At 36.7% G+C, this 20,521-nt stretch overlaps 1 protein-coding gene across 1 annotated transcript in view; it reads right to left on the bottom strand.

The window, feature by feature from the left end:
• Positions 1 to 1,691: 1,691 nt before the first annotated feature.
• SNTG1 (syntrophin gamma 1) overlaps positions 1,692 to 20,521 on the bottom strand; it is a gene marked incomplete at its 5' end in the record, with an annotated part of 149,827 nt that continues 130,997 nt past the window's right edge. Inside the window, 2 exons of the mRNA XM_080609708.1 lie at positions 1,692 to 2,039; positions 12,099 to 12,209. Coding sequence (XP_080465834.1) covers positions 1,881 to 2,039; positions 12,099 to 12,209 — 270 coding nt within the window. The 3' untranslated portion in view covers positions 1,692 to 1,880. The remainder of the gene's footprint in view (positions 2,040 to 12,098; positions 12,210 to 20,521) is intronic.

Raw genomic sequence — 20,521 nt, 5'->3', positions numbered from 1 at the left:
TATTTAGCATGGAAAATAAATGTATAACCCTTAGAGGTGTACTAATAAGAAGCATGCATGCGGTGAAGGCCATTTGAAAGTGATAATAAGAGTCCCCAAAAAATATATTTTCAGATTATTTGGAACTAGTAGCTATACTTCAAGGCAAGGATATTCACACACATAAATCCAAGTACTTCTAATGCAAAGCAAAGCACAGGACATACGATTTTCCCCTACAGTTAATTCATCTTTTGTCCCTGCCTTGCATTTTTAGTTGTTCCCATTTTGAAAAGGCTTTTCTCTGGCTTAACTTTTAAAGTTTTAATTACCTTATTACATAGAAAGAGATGTGACAGAATTAGCCTTTCTGTTAAACAAGGCAGATGGTGCTCATAACCCTTTCCTTCTATGTGCTTTTATAACAAGTCTAAGTAGGGGAAAAAAAAAAAAAAGAAAAAAAGAAAAGAGTTTTGATTTCAATATAATAAACAGAAACCCCACAAAGTAGTATTTAAAATGTTATGCATATTTATTCACATACTGTAGCTGCACTAATGGCTCCTCTTGCAGCTTTTTAGGTTCTCTTATCATGTCTGGCAAAAGAAATACCTCACCATTTCTGTTGCTTCAGCTATATCCCACACATTCTCCCACCATTTTTCCATCTTCACTTCTGTGTGTAATAGCAGAAAATTAAATTATTTTGCAAAATTATATTTAAATAAAGTCATTAATTTTAAATTTATCAACTCCATCAGATTTCATCATTAAATGATATTCTGGAACTAGTAAGTGGTCTGGTCCAGAGTGATGTAATAGTCTTAACATTATGTACTGTCATCTATTCTTTACAGGTTATTTAACTTATTCCTGTCTTTTTACTAATAATATATAAAAAAATAAAACATTCAAAGGGTGGACTAATTTTTCAAGCATAATGTAGAGTACCTCTTTTGTTGACAGCCTGAGTGGAACAGAGGTTCTATTTATGATGTGAAAACAAGGTTAAACATGGAAACAATGTATCAGATGGATTGTCTCTGAAACAAATTCAATAGTTAATTATTGTGAACAAAGACTATGAGATTTACAGAATTTAGTTCTTGACAAAAAAAAAGGAGGAATAGCAGACATGATACTTTATGCACTTGCACTTGTTACTCAAACTGAATTCTTATCACATTATTTTTACTTGAAGAAGAGGGACTTACTTGTGGAAAGGTATTTTGCTTTTTGTGGCTTAGCTTACTTGTTTTTTAATCTATCACTCCAATATGGCTGTATCTTTGTTGCTGTTACTGTTAAGACTAAAAGTACAAAACAGAAAAAAGTAGCATGACTCCATGTATGGACACAAATATGGATTTACAACAGTGCTTAAAGTGCTTTCTTGTTTGAGAAGATTCTTACATAAATGCCTTTTCATGCTTATCTCCTTGTCACCATGTACTATATGCTTGTTGCTTGCTCTTATGTCATTTATAATGATAAGGTATTAAGTTCATACTCAGAGTTTAGTATATTGTCATAAAAAACATCTGAAACCAGCAAAATGACAATTCTATTTGTGTATTATTACAGCAATTTGAAAATTTTATTAAATACCGAAGTGCTTCATTTCGTCATTTATTCCTTTGTTTCCAGTGTTGCTTAAAGCACTATGTAAGTACAAATAGATCATACTAAAAGCATATCTGTCCTATTCTGGGGTTTCGACTAGGATTATATATCGATGTCTTGCAGAACAGAGATGAATCTATGATCCCACATGAGCATTTATCTGCTGATGCTGCAAGATGTCTTGCCTCCAGGATTGGTTTCCATGTACATGGTTCACCAAAGGTCTACATCTTATGAATATACATTGTTGTTAAGTGGCAGTGCTGTCATGTGAGAAGTCAAGTAGCATACTTTAATTTGCCAGTACCAGAAGTTGTGGGAGCAGCAGAAGCTGTGGCTTGACTGCCTACATACAAAGGGTCCAAACAAGCCACTTTCGCTGCAAAGAATGAGTGGATACAGTGAAGAACTGCAAACAGGTTGGAAAATTCCAGCTCCTGGAAGTGAAAAAAAAAAGATTAAATATGAAAAAAAAGAAAGAACACCTCACAAACATATACCCATGAATGAACCAGTATTCAAATAGCAATGATTTTAATAGTTTAATGTAATTCTTCTAATGTGCCTGACAATTCTCCATTACAGGGGCTTGGACATTGAGCTATCCCCATTCAGTAATTGTTTGGAGGTTAACATGGACAAATTTCTAAGTTAAGAAATGCTTCCATAGAGATATTAGATCCTACCAGCTAAAGGGAAGGAAAGTGATGCTACATATTTGTTTTCCCTCAGGTTAATGCAAATCTGGCACTTTTGCAGGTTAATTTAGATAAAAATTGGACTGCACCATAAATCTACACATCTCTGGATTGCTACTGTATATACAATGTACCCATAAAGATCAATAATATCAAGTTCCTCATCACATCATCATGTCACTTCACACTGGTAGGTATTATCTTACCTATGCTGATTCTTTAACCAAGAAAAAAATCTCCCTCCTTCCCACCCAAAACACCCACAGGTTTTCAAAAAGTGCTGTGATCACACAGTGTTATTCACCTATAGTGATCTGTTTTCACTGAGAAGTAACCCTCTCAACAGTAACCTGTAACTGGACTGAAAAAAGGAACAGACTCCATGTTTTAAATTTATTAGCAATATTAGACAATTCCTTCTTTTCCTACTTTAATTTACATCTCTAAAGCTCCAAAGCATGTGATTAGACTAGGTGGGACCCTTTTAGACACCACCTTTAGAGGACATAAATAAAAATATATATATATATATATTTTTTACATATATAAATTTGCTCCTTTGTGTTTGACTTTACCTCATCAGTCTTTTTTAGGTTATCTATCTTCACCATGATTTTTTTTGGAGTTGGCATTTGACCAGTAAATACCTGGTTTATTTGACAGCAAATACTGAGGTATTTGAATACATTTAAGTTTAGGGTTGGTAGTGCAGAGTTGCATCTTTCTGCTTTGATTCACTGCCTATAAGGACTCCTTCATTGTAATATGAAGACAGTAATAGATATCTGTGGTATATTCTATTTATCTTTCTGTCCAGCACTGCTATTTCCAGGCTGTGAAGAGCTGAGGGTTTTACTTTTTTTTATTTAAAGAATATTGATAATGTTGTAAATTCAACAAAAAATAGCTAAATCTCTCAAAATAACATTAACCTGCAATTTTCTGCCTCTTGAGATTTCCTGGGAGATATTGCTTCAGGTAATTCACAGAGATGTTCACAAATCCCTCTTTTGCAAGGGAGAACAACTGCCTGAAAGTGGACAGCTGCAGGTGCAGAGTGTCCAGTGACGTACTGAATGGGTAGAGCTTTGTTCAGCTCTTTTGCAACATAAGCAGGTGTCCTTCAGACATGCTCAGAAATTAAGTTTCCATGAGCTTCTTTAAAAAGTCTTCTTTAAACGTCCCATGAGATTCGTTAAAATCCCTTAACCACCAATTCTCAATAAAGAAGATAAAGTTTATGTCAAGTTTCACAAACCTGCCATCTGTGTCCATTTAAAAAAACACCTTTTTAGAGACATTCTGATTTTCAAACACTGGGAGAAGGGCAATTTTATCGCTATGCCAAAGTTTTTTTAGCTCCTTAAACTTCAAAATAAGAAAATGTATCATAAATAAGAATACAATGGAAATTCAAAATGAAGAAACAAAGAATTATAGAAGCTATTTCAGAATAAGAACTATCAGTCATTAAAATTAAATTATTTTTCAGTTAACAGTTTTTTTATTAATATATTACTCTTCTTTATAAAAATAAAAATGAAAGTGAAGATGAGAGAATAAATATTTAGCGGAAAAGTGAAATATTCATAGTATCAATTCCACGTGTTACATCTAGAAAGACAACATTTCCCTCTACATCTCAAGAGGATAAGCCTATTAAATATTACAGTTTGAGAATTGTTTGAGTCAATTAGGTAACCCTATTAGCTGAAAGTTCTTACTATAATAATTATACCTGTTGGGCACTGAATTTTCACAGTGCATTAGAACAATAATTACCAACAGTTATCACAGGTGTTTCTGAAACAGCAACACATTGGGAAGATGCGTTGCTCAATGGACTTTCAAGAAAAACAAGTAAGGCAATAGAACAGACTCCGAAGGTACCACTGGATTACTGTTAGTAACACAGTGCAGAAATTACTTCGACTGCAAAGATAAACTTTGAAAAATCATCAAATAATGGATTACTATTTGCCCTGAAACATTATTCCCATTTCAATGTAGGCATGCATATTTAACTGGAAATTCAATCAATGTGAAGCACAGTAGGCTGACTGGCATGTGGGGAGCACATACAGGATTGATTAATGGCTGCAGCTCAATTCACAACAGCCTGATCGATGGGAACAAGATCTATCAGGAACAAGACTTTTCTCTCAGATTAGCCTAATCACAAGAAATCTTAATGTACAGATAAGACTTCATGCAGAGCTGCTGACAAATAAAACATTCCCTCACCTCTGCTAGAACTTCCACTTTTAGCTGTCCATGGGTCTACTCCACAGATGAGGGGAACCGAGAAGCTTTTGTGCATGCTTAACCACCCCTTTTGTTTCTGTATACACTTTGTCATATGTTTATCCTCTTGTCTGAATACACTTTCTTCTAGTCAGGATTTTGTGTATCACACACCAGCTTCAGATGAGGTTTCCAATGACACCAAGCTCTGTGATGCAGTTGACACACTGGAGGGAAGAGATGTCATCAAGAGGGACCTTGACAGGCTTGGGCCAATGCAAACCTCATGAAGTTCAACAAGGCCAAGCGCAAGGTCAAGCACAGGATGGGTGGAGAATGGATTGACAGCAGCCCTGAGGAGGACTTATAGAATCATAGAACAGTTAGGGTTGGAAAGGACCTTAAGATCATCTAGTTCCAACCCCCCTGCCATGGGCAGGGACACCTCACGCTAAACCATGCCACCCAAGGCCTCATCCAACCTGGCCTTGAACAACGCCAAGGATGGAGCACTCACAACCTCCCTGGGCAAACCATTCCAGTGCCTCACCACCCTCACAGTAAAGAATTTCTTCCTTATATCCAATCCAAACTTCCTCTGTTTAAGTTTGAACCCGTTACCCCTTGTCCTGTCACTACAGTCCCTGATGAATAGTCCCTCCCCAGCATCCTTGTAGGCCCCCTTCAGATACTGGAAGGCTGCTATGAGGTCTCCACGCAGCCTTCACTTCTCCGGGCTGAACAGCCCCAACTTTCTCAGCCTCTCTTCATATGGGAGGTGCTCCAGTCCCCTGATCATCCTCGTGGCTCTCCTCTGGACTTGTTCCATGTCCTTTTTGTGTTGAGGACACCAGAACTGCACACAATACTCCAAGTGAGGTCTCATGAGAGCAGAGTAGAGGGGCAGGATCACCTTCGACCTGCTGGTCACGCTCCTCTTGATGCAGCCCAGGATACGGTTGGCTTTCTGGGCTGCGAGCACACACTGAAGCCGGCTCATGTTCATTTTCTCATCAACCAACACCCCCAAGTCCTTTTCTGCAGGGCTGCTCTGAATCTCTTCTCTGCACAACCTGTAGCTGTGCCTGGGATTGCTCTGACCCAGGTGTAGGACCTTGCACTTGGCATGGTTAAACTTCATCAGGTTGGCATCAGCCCACCTCACAAGCGTGTCAAGGTCCCTCTGGATGGCATCCCTTCCCTCCGGTGTATCAACTGAACCACACAGCTTGGTGTCATCGGCAAACTTGCTGAGGGCACATTCAATCCCACTGTCCATCTCACTGACAAAGATGTTGAACAATACCGATCCCAACACCGATCCCTGAGGGACACCACTTGTTACTGGTCTCCAGCCGGACATCGAGCCATTGACCACAACTCTTTGCGTGCGACCATCCAGCCAGTTCTTTATCCACCGAGTGGTCCACCCATCAAATTGATGTCTCTCCAATTTAGAGACAAGGATGTCATGTGGGACAGTGTCGAATGCTTTGCACAAGTCCAGGTAGATGACGTCAACTGCTCTGCCCCGTCCGTCAGTTTCGTAGCCCCATCATAGAAGGCCACCAAATTGGTCAGGCAGGATTTCCCCTTAGTGAAGCCATGCTGGCTGTCACCAGCCACCTCCTTGTTTTCATGTGCCTTAGCATGCCTTCCAGGAGAATCTGCTCCAAGAGTTTGCCAGGCACAGAGGTGAGACTGACTGGTCTGTAATTCCCCAGGTCATCCATTTTCCCCTTCTTGAAAATGGGGGTTATATTTCCCTTTTTCCAGTCGTCGGGAAAAAAGACTTGGGGGTATTGGTTGATGAAAAGCTTGACATGAGTCAGCAGTGTGCATTTGCAGCCCAGAAAGCCAATTGTATGCTGGGCTGCATCAAAAGGAGCAAGGCCAGCAGGTTGAGATGATTCTCCCTCTCTACTCTGCTTTCTTGAGACTCCACCTGGAGTACTGCGAACAACACAAGAGGGATATGAACACGGAAAACCTGTAATTGAATCACACAAACCTACACAGGTTAGAAATCAGAACTCAGAATGCAGTCACTGCAACTGAGAAGTCCCTCTGTAAAAATCCTTAGTAGGTACACTTAAAACCCATTTAAAGATGATATTCTAAACTTGAAGTATGTTTAAAATAAGCTACTGAATACCATTTGAGTAAGTAGTTCTATACATCGGATCACTTTCAGAAAAGCAGATGAACTTTGCACATCTTGTTATGCTTTCTAATCTGTCAGTCTCCATCCTTAATTCTTAATGTGGCTGCATTAGCTGCAAAACCTTACTTATAAATGCTTATCATAATATCTTTTTATGTCCATACCTAACATAAATTGTCCACAAAATGGTGATATTTTCTCTTTAAAACATTGATGTCTATATGCTAGCTAATGTTAGACAATGCAGGAACTGAAGTGCAATAATTGTGCAGGACTTGGGGAAAAATGCTTTCACCAGAAGACACTGATACATGAATGTAATCATCTAGGGTAATGACTTCTAACACATGCAACAAAACTTTCAATTAAATTAAAATTGTATTTTAGAGAATATACTTGAAATAAGCAGAAATGTCAGTTTGGAAAATGGTGCAAGCATCCATTAAGACACCTGGCAACAGCTGAAAGTGGGCATTTCCTTCACAACAGCAGTAATTTGGGCTATTTGTCTTATTTTAGATTAGACTTCTATAGAAGATAATTTCAAGTATGAATTAACTGACATTAATTACTGTTAAGGTATTAATTGATTAATAAGTATTAATGATAAATCCTTGAAGTTACTTTGCTTCCTTTGCTAATCATAGAATCATAGAATCATAGAATAGTTAGGGTTGGAAAGGACCTTAAGATCATCTAGTTCCAACCCCCCTGCCATGGGCAGGGACACCCCACACTAAACCATGTCACCCAAGGCCTCATCCAACCTGGCCTTTATTTCTGCCCTCTTCAATTCTCCATATTCATATAGGCAAAGAAAATTGACTGGATCTTCATCTTGATGTGCTGATTTTTTAATTCATTTCAGTTTTGTAACACTCAGCTTAGGAGTTCAGCTAATTTGTGAACAAAAGCTGACCTGATGGAGGAAAACTGTGTGACCTTGCCTGAGTTTTCCTGTCAAAACCGTTGAGCTATGTAAAAGTCCTGCAAGTTCAAAAAGGTGAAAACAGAGACCAAAGCATAGCTTTTGAGTTATACATATGTTTTACAAGGCACAGCAACTCCTAGTTCACAGAAATTACTCACTGGTGTGTTTACTTACCTAGAAAATTCAGATGGAAATTGCATGTAATAAGACAAACAGCACTGATACTGATTTTTATATATATGACATATTCCTATGTTTGGAAGCATATATATGTAAAGAAACAGGATCTCTTCATATTTGTCAGAAAATATAAAGCAGCTTCCATTGCAGTGATCCAATACTTAGCCAGGTGAAACAGGACAGCAAAGGACTCTGAGTTTATTACAGTTTTGAGATTGTGTTAGCATCTGGAAGCTGCTGTGATACTGGAAAGATATTATTGGACCATTAACCTGTAGCTAAACAAAGAGAGAAATAGGTAACTAGATAGGAAGGTGCCTAAGTGAATCCCTTTGTGTCTTATAGATAAGGAGAAAGCTTTGCCCTTCTGTACTTGTTTTTTTCAACCCAACCCGAACAGCTCAGTAAGAACAAAGGAGACATGTAGGTTCCACATTTTGCCAAACCAGCTCTATTTTGTAGCTCTTAATCAGAAAAATTCTGTCTGACTGTGCAAACTTGTGTAATATTTCCTGCTGAGTGACAGCTGGGAAATAACCTACAGATTGGATTGTCTAAGGGGTATTGGTGATTAATGTTGCCCCTAAGTGATTTTCTTCTCAGAAACCACATAGACTTTGCCTTAGAGACCTTCAAAGTTAGGTCTTTGCATCCAGACACCCTGACACGAACCTACTGATGTGACCTATGGTAATTACTGTTCGGATTTTTCAGACTGGAATTGCTTAAATCTACAAGGAGACACTTCTTTTACACTACACTATATATCTTTATAGTAACGTGCTATTATTTACAGAGAAGCCAAACAAAACCATCAGTACAAAGTCTCTAGTAAAAAGCAGTATTTTTCACAATAACTGACAGAATAATGCAAATGTTCAAATATCTTAAATTATTTCCAAGTGGAAAAGAAGTATGCGTGGTGGAACTGTAACCAAATCCATAGCACATGCTGTGTGTCTCAGAGCATGCCATTTTGAGTCTTGTTAAGTCAGGCATGAAACATGCTGTAAAAACATTGACAGCATTATATAAATATTAGCTAAACTCTGGTGACAAGTGTGTTTCTCAAAAACAAAAAAGAAGCTGACTGATAAATGGATGTGGTTCTGCATTTGTTCTCATATTTTTCCTATATTCTTCTAAAATTAACAGTGATATCTCTGTATATTCCACAAGAACATGGACTAGTTGCTGCATAATTATGAAGACAGAAAGGCTAAAATTTAAAATGCTGTTCCATAACCTGTTTTTTGTTTTTGTTTTTGTTTGTTTGTTTTGTTGTTTTGTTTTTTTTTTTACCAAGCAATGCCCACATACAAATCTGAATGGTTTTCCAGACTAGTAACTTTTGGATCAAAATTCAATATCTAAGCACTCTGACACTCTTAATTCTGTAGATAATAAATGTTTTAAAGCTAAAGGATATTATCACACTGATACAACATGCCATATCAACACTACTGGGATAGCATGAGATGCACAGCATTGTAAATGAAAGAAGACAGGAAGCATTTGGATTTTTATAACTCATGTTTGTACAGGAAAGAATTATGTAGAATCATAGAATTATTTAGTTTGGAAAAGACCTTTAAGATCATCAAATCCAACTGTTAACCTAGCACTGCCAAGTCTAAGTGCCACATTTATGTGTCCCCATCACATCCAGGGAAAGGGATACCACCACTTCACTAGGCAGCCTGTCCCAAAGCTTGACAACTCTTTTGGTGAAGATTTTTTTCCTAACATCCAATCTAAACCTCCCCTGATGTAACTTGAAGTCATTTCCTCTTGCTACTTGGGAAAAGAGATGGCCACCTACCTCAGTACAACCTCCTTTCAGGTAGTTGTAGAGAGCAATAAGCTCTTCCCTGAGCCTCCTTTTCTCTAGACTAAACAACCCCAGTTCCCTTGGCTGCTTCTCATCAGACTTGTGCTCCAGGCCCTTCACCAGCTTTGTTGCTCTTCTTTGGACACTGGACATGCTCCAGCACCTCAGAGTCTGTCTTGCAGTGAGGGGCCCAGAACTGAACACAGGATTCAAGCTGCAGCCTCACCAGTGCAAAGTGCAGGGGGATGATCACTCCACAAGTCCTGCTGGCTACAGTATTTCCGATACAAGCCAGGGTGTTATTGGTCTTGGCCACCTGGGCACACTGCTCATATTCAGCCAACTGCAGACCATGACAAAAGCAAAATTGTTTAAAAATACCCCAAAATAACAAAAAAGGCCAGGCCACCTCACATTTGCAGGGGGTAACTGAATTATAGCACATTATATACATTGAATACATTCTGTCAGTACTATAGCTGAAATTTGGAGCTGGAGAAAAATAGATCTTGGAGGCAAGACAAGAAGGAGTCTCAGATCAGGTATGCATACGCCATAACAGGTTCTGCATAGAGTGGGTTAGTGTTAACCATGAAGAGGAAAAAAAAACTTCTGTTCCAGTGACTTTGTTAAGCTGTATCAGTGTTCCCTGCCATGCCCTGCTTCCACATTACTATTTGGGAATGCAGAATTTAAGAGCCCTTATATGCTGGGGCAATGACTTTTCAGTGTTTTGGTTTCATTCTCAGCTATGAGCTCTCATCTCACTATATACTGTTAGTCCCTGTGTAATGGAACTGGCAAAAATTATTTTTCTGTAGAGAAAATGTTACACTGTATTTCCCCTTACAACAGTCGGTCCCCAGGCCATTTGAAGCACAGAGATGCATTTAACAGGTGATGATAACTGCGTTCATGAATATTCATCACAACCTTTAACAGATGTTTTACAGAATTCCCATCACCTGATTCCAAATGTAGCCTGCATACAGTATGCATGAAATCTGGCATTACAAGCATTTCTGCAAATCTGATTAACATTTCCTAATGCCTCAAGAGTTCTGCAAATAGTTATACCTCTAAATCTGTAATGCTACTAGAGTCCAAAAAATAGAGGCTAGATTGTTCCACCTCTTCTCATGCTGAATAGTGCTTTAAATCCAAGAAAAGCTTAAAGGATACTGAAGGGGCCAATCCATAGAAGTTTAAACTAACCAAAGGTGAAAAAATATGATCCAAGAATGACATTCATTTTATAGCCAAATTTATTTGCATTTCTTAGACTAAGCAACATACTTCATATATGAACAAACTGGAATGAATAAAGTGCTCACTATAAATGCCGTAGCACCTTCCAAAGACAACATAACCTTTTTTTGATCATGATATAACTGGTATTCTTTGATTACTGAGAAAATTAATGTAAAGTAAAAATTTTTATTTCTAAATTGATCAATGTGAAAGGCTGTGTTTATAATAAAGAGCTTAATGCAGGTATTTGCATTCAAACTCATGACTGCCTCTGACACAGTGCCTTTTTTCTTTACATGCTTTATCATGCTGTACATATTTAGCCCTTTTTGCCAGCAATTTATTTATTAATTTCCTTTTGGCTCATAGAACCATATAGTTACCACATTCATTCTGCAATTTTCTCTCTGACATGATAAGGAAAAATGGTATAGCAGATGCTTCAAAAGCAAGGCTTAAATGTGGCCAAGAAACTAGTCTTTAGGTTAACGTAAAAATTCGGATCCTAGTCTAAAAGACCTTTGATCCAGACTCTAAGGCAGTTCTAGTTTTCAAAGAACTTGAGAGATCACCGTTCCTCGCACACACTGGGAAAGCAAATGCCCTATTGTCAAAAGACATAAATCAAACTCTCAGGGTTACTGTTTTCATGAATTAGGTCTTGCAACAAAAGCACAACTGAAAATACAACTTTACTGACTTTCAATTAGACACAGACATAAAGCTTCAGTCTTGTAAGGGAGTATGTGTTTAATCCACACTTTTTTTTTCTCCTGTGAAATAAAAACAGATTTTAGCTCTTTGCTGGGTTTTGTCCCTAGGTTGACTTGAGGATATATTTTGCACCATTTCTTCATGATAAAAATATAGGGTGAAAAGTAGGGTCAAACTCTCAGCCAGCTTTGTCAAAATGATAAAGAGGAGAGTCAGTAAATGTGCCTAAATGTATACACAGCGAGTTTTGGGTTTTATAAATTTTTAATGTAATTGCACCTTTCAAAAGACTTTCAACTCGCAAAAATTCAAGCAATTGATTCAGCTTTCTTTTCTTGGAATTTCTTTGGTCTTGTTTGCATTGAGCTTGCTTTGATTTAGTAATTAGTAAACTAAGTAATTAATTTTAATTTACTACTGCATTCCCCTAGATGCTTTGATAACTGCTTTTAACGTACAAAACTCACAATACATTATTTTTACCTTTGCTTCAATTTGTTTAGTATCTTGGTTTTGGAACAAAAATTTGATTTTGCTCTTCCCATCATCTGAAGAACCCTTGAGCTGGGAAAACTTGTACCTCCAAAGTACAGCCTAGGGGAAAAAAAAAGAAACATAAAAAAACCATACACAAGCAACTTAGTGTAGTTATCATTGAAAATTGTATTAGAAATAGCTAATCTCCTTTCAAGGGAACTTTAACCTTTCTATGGTACATAATTAAATCAGTTTAGTGTTATGTGGTCTGATGTTCCTATGTACTATATGTACACATATGGATGTACTGTATTTTGTCAGTGTGTGATTCAGATCTGTCAAGACTACATTTTTGAAATTTAGTCTGAAATTCCTTTATCTATATTTAACCCTGATTAAACAAAAAAGAGAGGATTAGTAAATTCATTGTCATGCCAAACTCCAAAGATGTTTTCCCACTGATGATATGTGGATTCCCCATTCCATCTGAAATGATAAACTGCCATAGAAGTCCTCTCTTTTTCTTTCCATATTAAAAAAATCTAGTTTTAACGTATAGGGAATTTCAAATTAAAAACAAATATCCATTTTTAAATTATAAAATGACAAAAGGAAACTCTGTAATGAGGACTCATTTTGAGTTTACTTATGAGAGCTCTAATCAGGAATTCAGGAATGACCAATTTATTAATTCTAAGCATATCAGTGGCATTTCATGTAGTTATATTATGAATTACATTGTCTCTTGCTGAAAAGAAAAACAGATTGCACTACAGAATAAGCATGCAATTAATAAAATTTACAGCTGGCTAGTAATGCATCTTTCTTTTTCATATCTCATGTGGATTTATGTAGGAAAAAAAAACTATTTCAAATTACTTTGCTTAAAAGTGGAAAAGAGCTATTTTTTATTGTCTTTTCAGCCTCATTTAAAGATATCTTCACCCTCCATTTTGAAGCCCTAACATTTTTCATTGTGATTTCAGTAATATTTCACATAGTTATAAAGTCATCTGCACTCATGTGCCAATACTTTGAGGACACGTTAATTTCACATGGATTGGACAACACAGAAACTTAAGGCAGGAAGTGCTGTTCCATTTTCTTTTGTTTGAGTGTTTGTAAATTAAATCTTTTCAGTGGTATAGGATGATACTTCCCATCTGTGTCCTTTGTCTATATTGATAAATGATTTAGTATGTACTTAAACAATATGAGGGAGGTAAAATTTTTCAAGTATCCTAAATCTATTCAGGTCCCTTTACTTCAGAATGTGTTAATCTTTTTAAATTAATGACTAGTAAAAATTCCTAACCTGCACAAAGCTAAATAAAGTTAGCTGTGTTTGTCTTAGCAACTTGAAGGAGAAAAAAACCCCAAAGGACAGTAACTTAACCGTGCACAGTACACAGAGCAAGTCTTAGAATTATTTTTTCCAAATTTCCAATTTGCCTCTTGCAGATTAAAAAGCCATAATCTCAGCACCACTTTCATTTTCTGTGTGTATATGACAGGTGAGCTCCCATCTACCATAAACAGTTAAGGACATTCTGTTCCAGATAAACCAGAGGAATTTGGCAATTTATGTGAAACTGTATCATATTTGTTTCAAAAGCTGTCCACCTGAGCCCATCAAGCTGTGCTACAGAACATAGAATAGCTTCCCTCATCCCCTAGTGTGTGCAATTCCTTTCATCTTTTTTGACCAATGATGTTTACTTACATCCTGTAGATAGTGAAGTAAAAAAAATAAAACCAACCAAACCAGTATACCATTCAGGTGGCCATACTTCCCACATACATTGTAAACTCCCTTTTTCACAGACCTATGTAGCTCAACAAATCTAGTTGTAAGATCAAGATCATTGGTTTCTGAATGAAAACCGAGTCTATTTAAGCATGTGATTTCCTACATGATAAATGTCAAGGCCACTGATGGTCTCTTTATCTCAGGAGAACCATCAAGGAAACAAGCTTTCATCTTTCTCTGATGATGTATAGGGAGGCCAGGAGAGAGGCACAGTAGTAACAAGGACCTTTAGATGGGTAGGCAAAATACCAGGGTACCTGTCATTCCCAATCAGATTAAGTTCAAGTGAAGATCAAAGTTGTAAAGAACTGCAGCACTTTGGCATTTACCACGAAGTTTCGCCACTTGCTTCATTCCCACTCAGAGGAAAGAGAATGACAGTCATACCAAATGACAGGCATGACCCAAGAACACACTTCAGTTTATGCATAACATCAGTTTGGAGAGCCCTACTTAGCAATGGCTCTTACTTGAGTACATTGCAACATAGGTCTGTAGTGTGCAGGGGACAAAATCGTTTTCAAGACAAGACAGCACTTCTTCCATTAGGATATCAAAACAAGTTTGGAGAACTGACAGTTCAATAGCATACTTCACACAGATTATTAAACACTCTTTATCTATAGTGTAAAGGAATTAAAATGCCATTGACAATGCATGAAATGACTCCCAAATGAAAGAAAAATGAAATGTTTCTCTTGAGTGATCTTCAACGAATTGCACATTTTTTTCCCACAGAGGAGGAGGGTTCTTTTTGCAAAAATAAAAGTGGGAAATTTCATGAGAAATTCAATTTCAATGAGAAATTTCATTATAAGTTCTTAAGTCAGGATACAAAGTATTCCTGGCTACTTCTTTTGTTCTAGACAATTTCTTAATAACAATTCCTTCATCCTTGTTTGAACTGGGATGAATGCTGGTTCACTCTGATACACTGGATGTGTCTACACCTTGATGTGCCACACAACATGAAAAGTCTAGCAACTAGGTTAAACTAGATGTCCAATTGCAGATAGCTAAAACTCGGTGAATTAGTTAGGTATATGCCCAGTAAGATACATTTAATTCCTTGTCTCCAACCAAAGAAGCTGAAGTGCTCCCCTATGTAGCCAGAACTGCAGAAGATGTATAAGATTATAAAGATATCACCAGTCAGATCATTCTCTTAAAATACACTATCTTGAGGATCCTTGGTTTCCTACAATTAATACACTAAAGCCCTTTAACCAAACCAGCAGTATTTTGGTACAGGCTCCAAATGAGATAAATGCCTAAGCCGTAGCCGGTCCAGGAAAGAAGAACTCTTCCAGGAAACTCACAAAAGAGCAGAGTGACAGTGAGCATCAATACATATGAGCTTGGCACACCAATCATGCGATTAACACATGGATAGAAGGTGGTTTTTTTCAAGACTCATTTATCAAGAAACAAAGTTGTGGGTACAGAGGGCCTCATGCATACCTTTCCCATTTCATGCAATCTGACATGAGCCAACCACTTTATCCCACGACAACCTAAGTGAGCCTTCTCTGAGCTTGCCCTGCTAGGCAGCATGGCTGCATGGTGGTGATCTCCCTCTGAGCTGGGATGCCTCTCAAGCTTTGAGATTCCTTATCTGAGACTGAGAAATTCTTTCTTTCCCAAGGGAAAGACTCCTTATTTGCAACAGATCCTCACCAAGTTGCTGATAGCATGCTAAATCAATGGTAATGAAGACCATGTAGTTAGTTCCTGTAGACATAAACTATTGGCCAAATCTGAGAATAGGATTGGACCTAGCTGCACCCTAAGCACCATCAGGAGTTTAGAAAGCAAGAGGTTCTACTCCGAATCTTGTGACTCAATGTGAGGGTCTCTGTGTAAATCTTCTAGCTCAATCCTAACTCAATTTTCTTTTGTATGTTTCATCCATGTAGTAAGTAATGGAATGAACCTTGCCATTTAACTTTGTCAAGTCACACTTTTCACAAATTCATATGAAAACCACTTTTGCTAATACCTCTGATGGTGATTCTTTGAGTGACCCTAAACCATTCATTTGCAACACTTTGTTGTTTTGTGTGTTCTGGGTGGCTTTTTTTCTTTTCATTTTCACTACCACAAAATACATAAGCAATGAACAGAAACCAGACTTACTCTTTTTCAATAACTATTTTATTCAAAGACTATCTCAAGTAGAAAAGAGAAGCAAGACCTACTCACCAAAGTACACAGTTTCACAGAGATGTGTAGCTACAGCACTGATGTAAATGCATGAGAGAGTATCACAGAGCTTGCTGTGGTGACTGTTCTGAATTCTAATTTTAAAGGCTAATTCTCCTGCATTGGGACTAGGCACCCTTGGGGATATTGACCTATACCACTGTCAAAGCCAAGTGAATGAATTTCTCATGGTTTTGAACATCACAGATCCTTAGAACCATTTGTTTAATGCTTGTCTCAGAGAGTTAATATAGGGTGATATAAATTTGTATAAATATATATATGTATAGATTGACTTCTAAACAATATGTACATTTGTAAAACATGTTGGCTTTCTCACAAATTGTCAAAACAACCTAAATGTGTGCTATTCCTAAATCAGTTTTTATGAATTATAAAATATAAGCAGACGTTCTTACCGGCTTGAAGATGCAGCTCAATACTCTGTAATACATTAACATGGTGCTTCTTTAGTTAATAAAAGCAGTCTGTTCTCTTCAAGTGCTTTCCTTATTAATCATCAGTAACTGTGAATAACCTGCATCACTGAGAATATTTTACAGGACTACATATAGCATTTTTAGGAAGCACTAAATTTTTGTTGACCCTAAAGTAGAATTGACACATGGACCAGGGACCAGGTGGTAATTCCTTTTAAAGTAAAAATTGCAACCAAATGCAAAAACTCTGTGGCTGATGCTGACATCAACCACTCATGAGAATCCTGAGACACTTCTCAAGTTGAGCCACACAACTTTATGATGCCTTGATGGAAGACCAAGACGAAAACTCAGTATGCATTACTTATTGCCTTTAAAAGGCAACTCTCAATCCACGAGACAAAACTTGTGAATAACTTCATGAAGACCTATTTAGAAATTGGGGACCAAGGCAAAATAGCATATGCTGAAAATACCAACAGCTTCACCATTTGGATACATCCAGTGTGATCATGGAAAATCTGACATAGTTAATTCATTTTTTAAGAAATGCACTGTAAGAATACAATCTCACTGAGCAAATACTGTATATATCATGCATAATATTAAAACAACCAATAAGATACAAATCTTCCCAATTATTATTTGTAGATTGCTTAAACTGCTTTTTACATTTTATACCATTTAGTAACATCAATTTCAAAGAATACCAGAATGCAATGCAAACAAACAGTGCAGACAAGGTGACAGATTTAAGACTTCTCTTGAGTTGCTATTAAATTACTGCATCAGAAATCATAAAGAACTGAAATTCTGTCTTCTCTGAAATTAAATGGATTTTTTTTTCTTTGACATATTTGGGACCAAGATATTCCACCAATACTTCTTAATGAGAAATATTTTATTTATAACTAATCATCTAGGACTGATTTGTTCTAGTCTTTGTAACCAAATTACTGCCTATTGTCTTCTGCTAGTGTTATTTTGCTACAATTACCTAAGGATGCTCTCTATCTGCATATTTTTGTTTTATAGATGGGACTTAAATGCAATACATAATTGGCACATGGAAGAAAAGCTATTGACTTCAGCGCATATAATAATTTGCTGATGTTTCCTATAGTCACACAAATGAAGAAAACTATATTGCCCCTATTCTTAGCACTAGTGGTAAATCTAGAACACATTCTGCAAGGGACCTTAGAAAATATTTTCACATTCATATTATATGTGAGTTTGCTACTCATTCCCATCACTTCAGAATCCTGGACTAAACTACATACAATTTTGATGAGATGGCATCAAACAAAATTACTTCCTATCTAGAAAATGGTATCAGAAAAGTAAGAATGCATCATAATTATCTTAATGTAGGGTATAAGTATTGGTAAGGGTTTTTGTTTTGTTTTCAGTCACGGAGCTTGATTTACCCTTAACAGAGACTGGATTACCAAACAAACACAGAATAAATCGGGGTGTCTGTATTTTTACTTACCATAATCTAAAGAATATTTATAGAAATATGAATGTCTGATTAGTCCATGGCTCAGTGATAGCTATAAAATTTAGCAAAGATGTACAAGGAATTTTGCATTATCACTAGGAATGAAAAAGCTGCATTTTTTCAACATATGAGTCTCCAGCCAGAACAGAATTAATTTGTGTTCCATGGCTTCATTGATGATCTACATTCAATTTATTATTAAGCAGTCTTTCATCCTCTATTTTGGATTATGTGTTCTGGACCCATTCTGTTCATGCAAAAAGGACATTTACGCTTAATGAACTTGTGAAATAGTTTTTGCACCTGCCAGTGCACATCACCAAATTCAGGTATCCTCTACACTAACCATTGACATGAATCATACAGATTTTATCACATAATAGCAAAAGAAGTTTGGCCTTTAGTAGGATGCTTGGAAAAAACCTGAAAGATACTGTCAGTGTTTTATAATGATTAGACAGATACATCTCAGACCGACTGTAAATGGTGGAGTAAATAAAGAAACCATCTTTATTAAAAAAGGATGTCAGAAGTCACTTTTCAAATATTAGTTTTAACAAATCCCTTTGTTGTATTTTCCACTGCATCTTCAAAAAGCTGTAGCTGTACTTTTTCAGCACTGCTGGTTTTTTGTTTATATGACACTTTGACTGACTATATTATTCTTCTGTTTAGCTTTTAAGGAAGTTTTTTACACGAGGTACTTGTAGGTCCTTATTTTAGAATCATAGAATAGTTAGTGTTGGAAAGGACCTTAAGATCATCTAGTTCCAACCCCCCTGCCATGGGCAGGGACACCCCACACTAAACCATGCCACCCAAGGCCTCATCCAACCTGGCCTTGAACACCACCAGGGATGGAGCATTCACAGGAATCATTTTCAAGAATAAAAATAATTGGGTCACTGGGCACCTGGGATATGCCTTAATTTAGTTGTTCGTCTCCTACCTAATTGAGAAAGATTACATTCTTGCAAAGTGACACTTTGTCCATACTGGTAGCAGCAGTAGGAAACTGAGTAGGATTAAGATCTTGCTCATGCTCAGTTCTACTGTGTTATCGATCTCTAGAGAGTGTCTTACTAGGAAAGAATTATGGTCCAAGATAATTTTCATTGTCAACTGCCGCGGCTTTATAACTGTAAAGGGAAAGACAGGGGAAGACACAGAGAATAAAAAACAAAGGAAAAAAAGCAAGAAAGTCAGCCCTAATAAAATAACTGTTCTTGTGTGTTACTAAAGTTACACCAAATGTTAAAAGTTTACAGTTTGTTTAGTACTAAAGGATGACCTACCAGGATTTTTTTGTTTCTAGCCACAGTACGTAAGACTGTAAGAACTATGCTTAACAGCCTCTATTACAGTTACAGTAGCTATTTGGTCAGCATTTAAATTTCTAACCATAGAATAAATACTTGTTCATAAGAGTTACATTAATAAATCTCGACCTTGAAGTGAACTTGGTTTCTTTTGGCCTTCTCTATTACTGAACTTCGGATATCAAGGGTTTTTTACATACTGTTTTATTCCAATATGCTGTATGTGTATTATCTGCATGAAGAGACAGACGTTAAGGTAAGTATCCCTAGAAAACATGGAGTGTGCTCTTAAAGAAATTAAGATATATATTATGTTTTGTGTTATTTAGTAGCCTTTTGGTATGAAAACCAAATTAAAGATATTTGCAATACTATTTATTGTTCATAGTGTATTCTCTAGGTCTGATTGCCTTTTATGTTGCAGTTGTCTTTCAAACTATACTTCATTACTTAAAAAAAGGGATAACATCTTGCACTGGAGCTTTGGCTTTAGAGAGTGGTACAGAACAATAAGAGCACAAGTATATGCTACTATTTTTAATGTGAAGGGAGAGAAATTCTTTTGTGTCTGTAATTACATTTGGTAGTTTACAGACTGTTTAGCTGAATTAAGAGATTATTTACTGAAATGTTGTAAGAATTTGATTTAACTAGGCAATCTTAAAAACTAATTCTCCTTTCAGGAAATCACAACAGTTTATTATAAAGCAACATACCAAATGCTCTAAATGATAAAAAACCTGCTAGCTCTACAAGCTATCAGTCAAAAATTGAGCAAGAGATAGCAGCGGATATGCAGCAGAAACTGCTATGATTTATGCCAGTGCTGTTATAAACACATCACAGTACAGATTTGTTCTGAAGAACCCTAATACCTTCTGTACTTATATTTATCATAGATCTGTGCAGACATAGAAACAATGTTTTTATTGAACTATAATGCACTTGACTTGGAATACATTTAGCACAGATGACAGATTTTAACCACTAATTTTGACTTAACATTGTCATCTATTATATGAAGATTAAATGACAGTAAACAAGGAAACAAGCCACACAGGGCTGCATGTTTTTTTGACTGGAAACCATAACTTTCATTACCCTCTATAATCTCATTAATGAGCACTGGTAGTGAGTTTAGGTTTCAGAACATT

Source organism: Psittacula echo (assembly GCF_963264785.1).
Source record: "Psittacula echo genome assembly, chromosome: 2".
In the NCBI taxonomy this organism is placed as follows: domain Eukaryota; kingdom Metazoa; phylum Chordata; class Aves; order Psittaciformes; family Psittacidae; genus Psittacula; species Psittacula echo.
The sequence above is the reverse complement of the archived record's forward strand: the minus strand, read 5'-3'. Positions and strand labels throughout refer to the sequence as shown.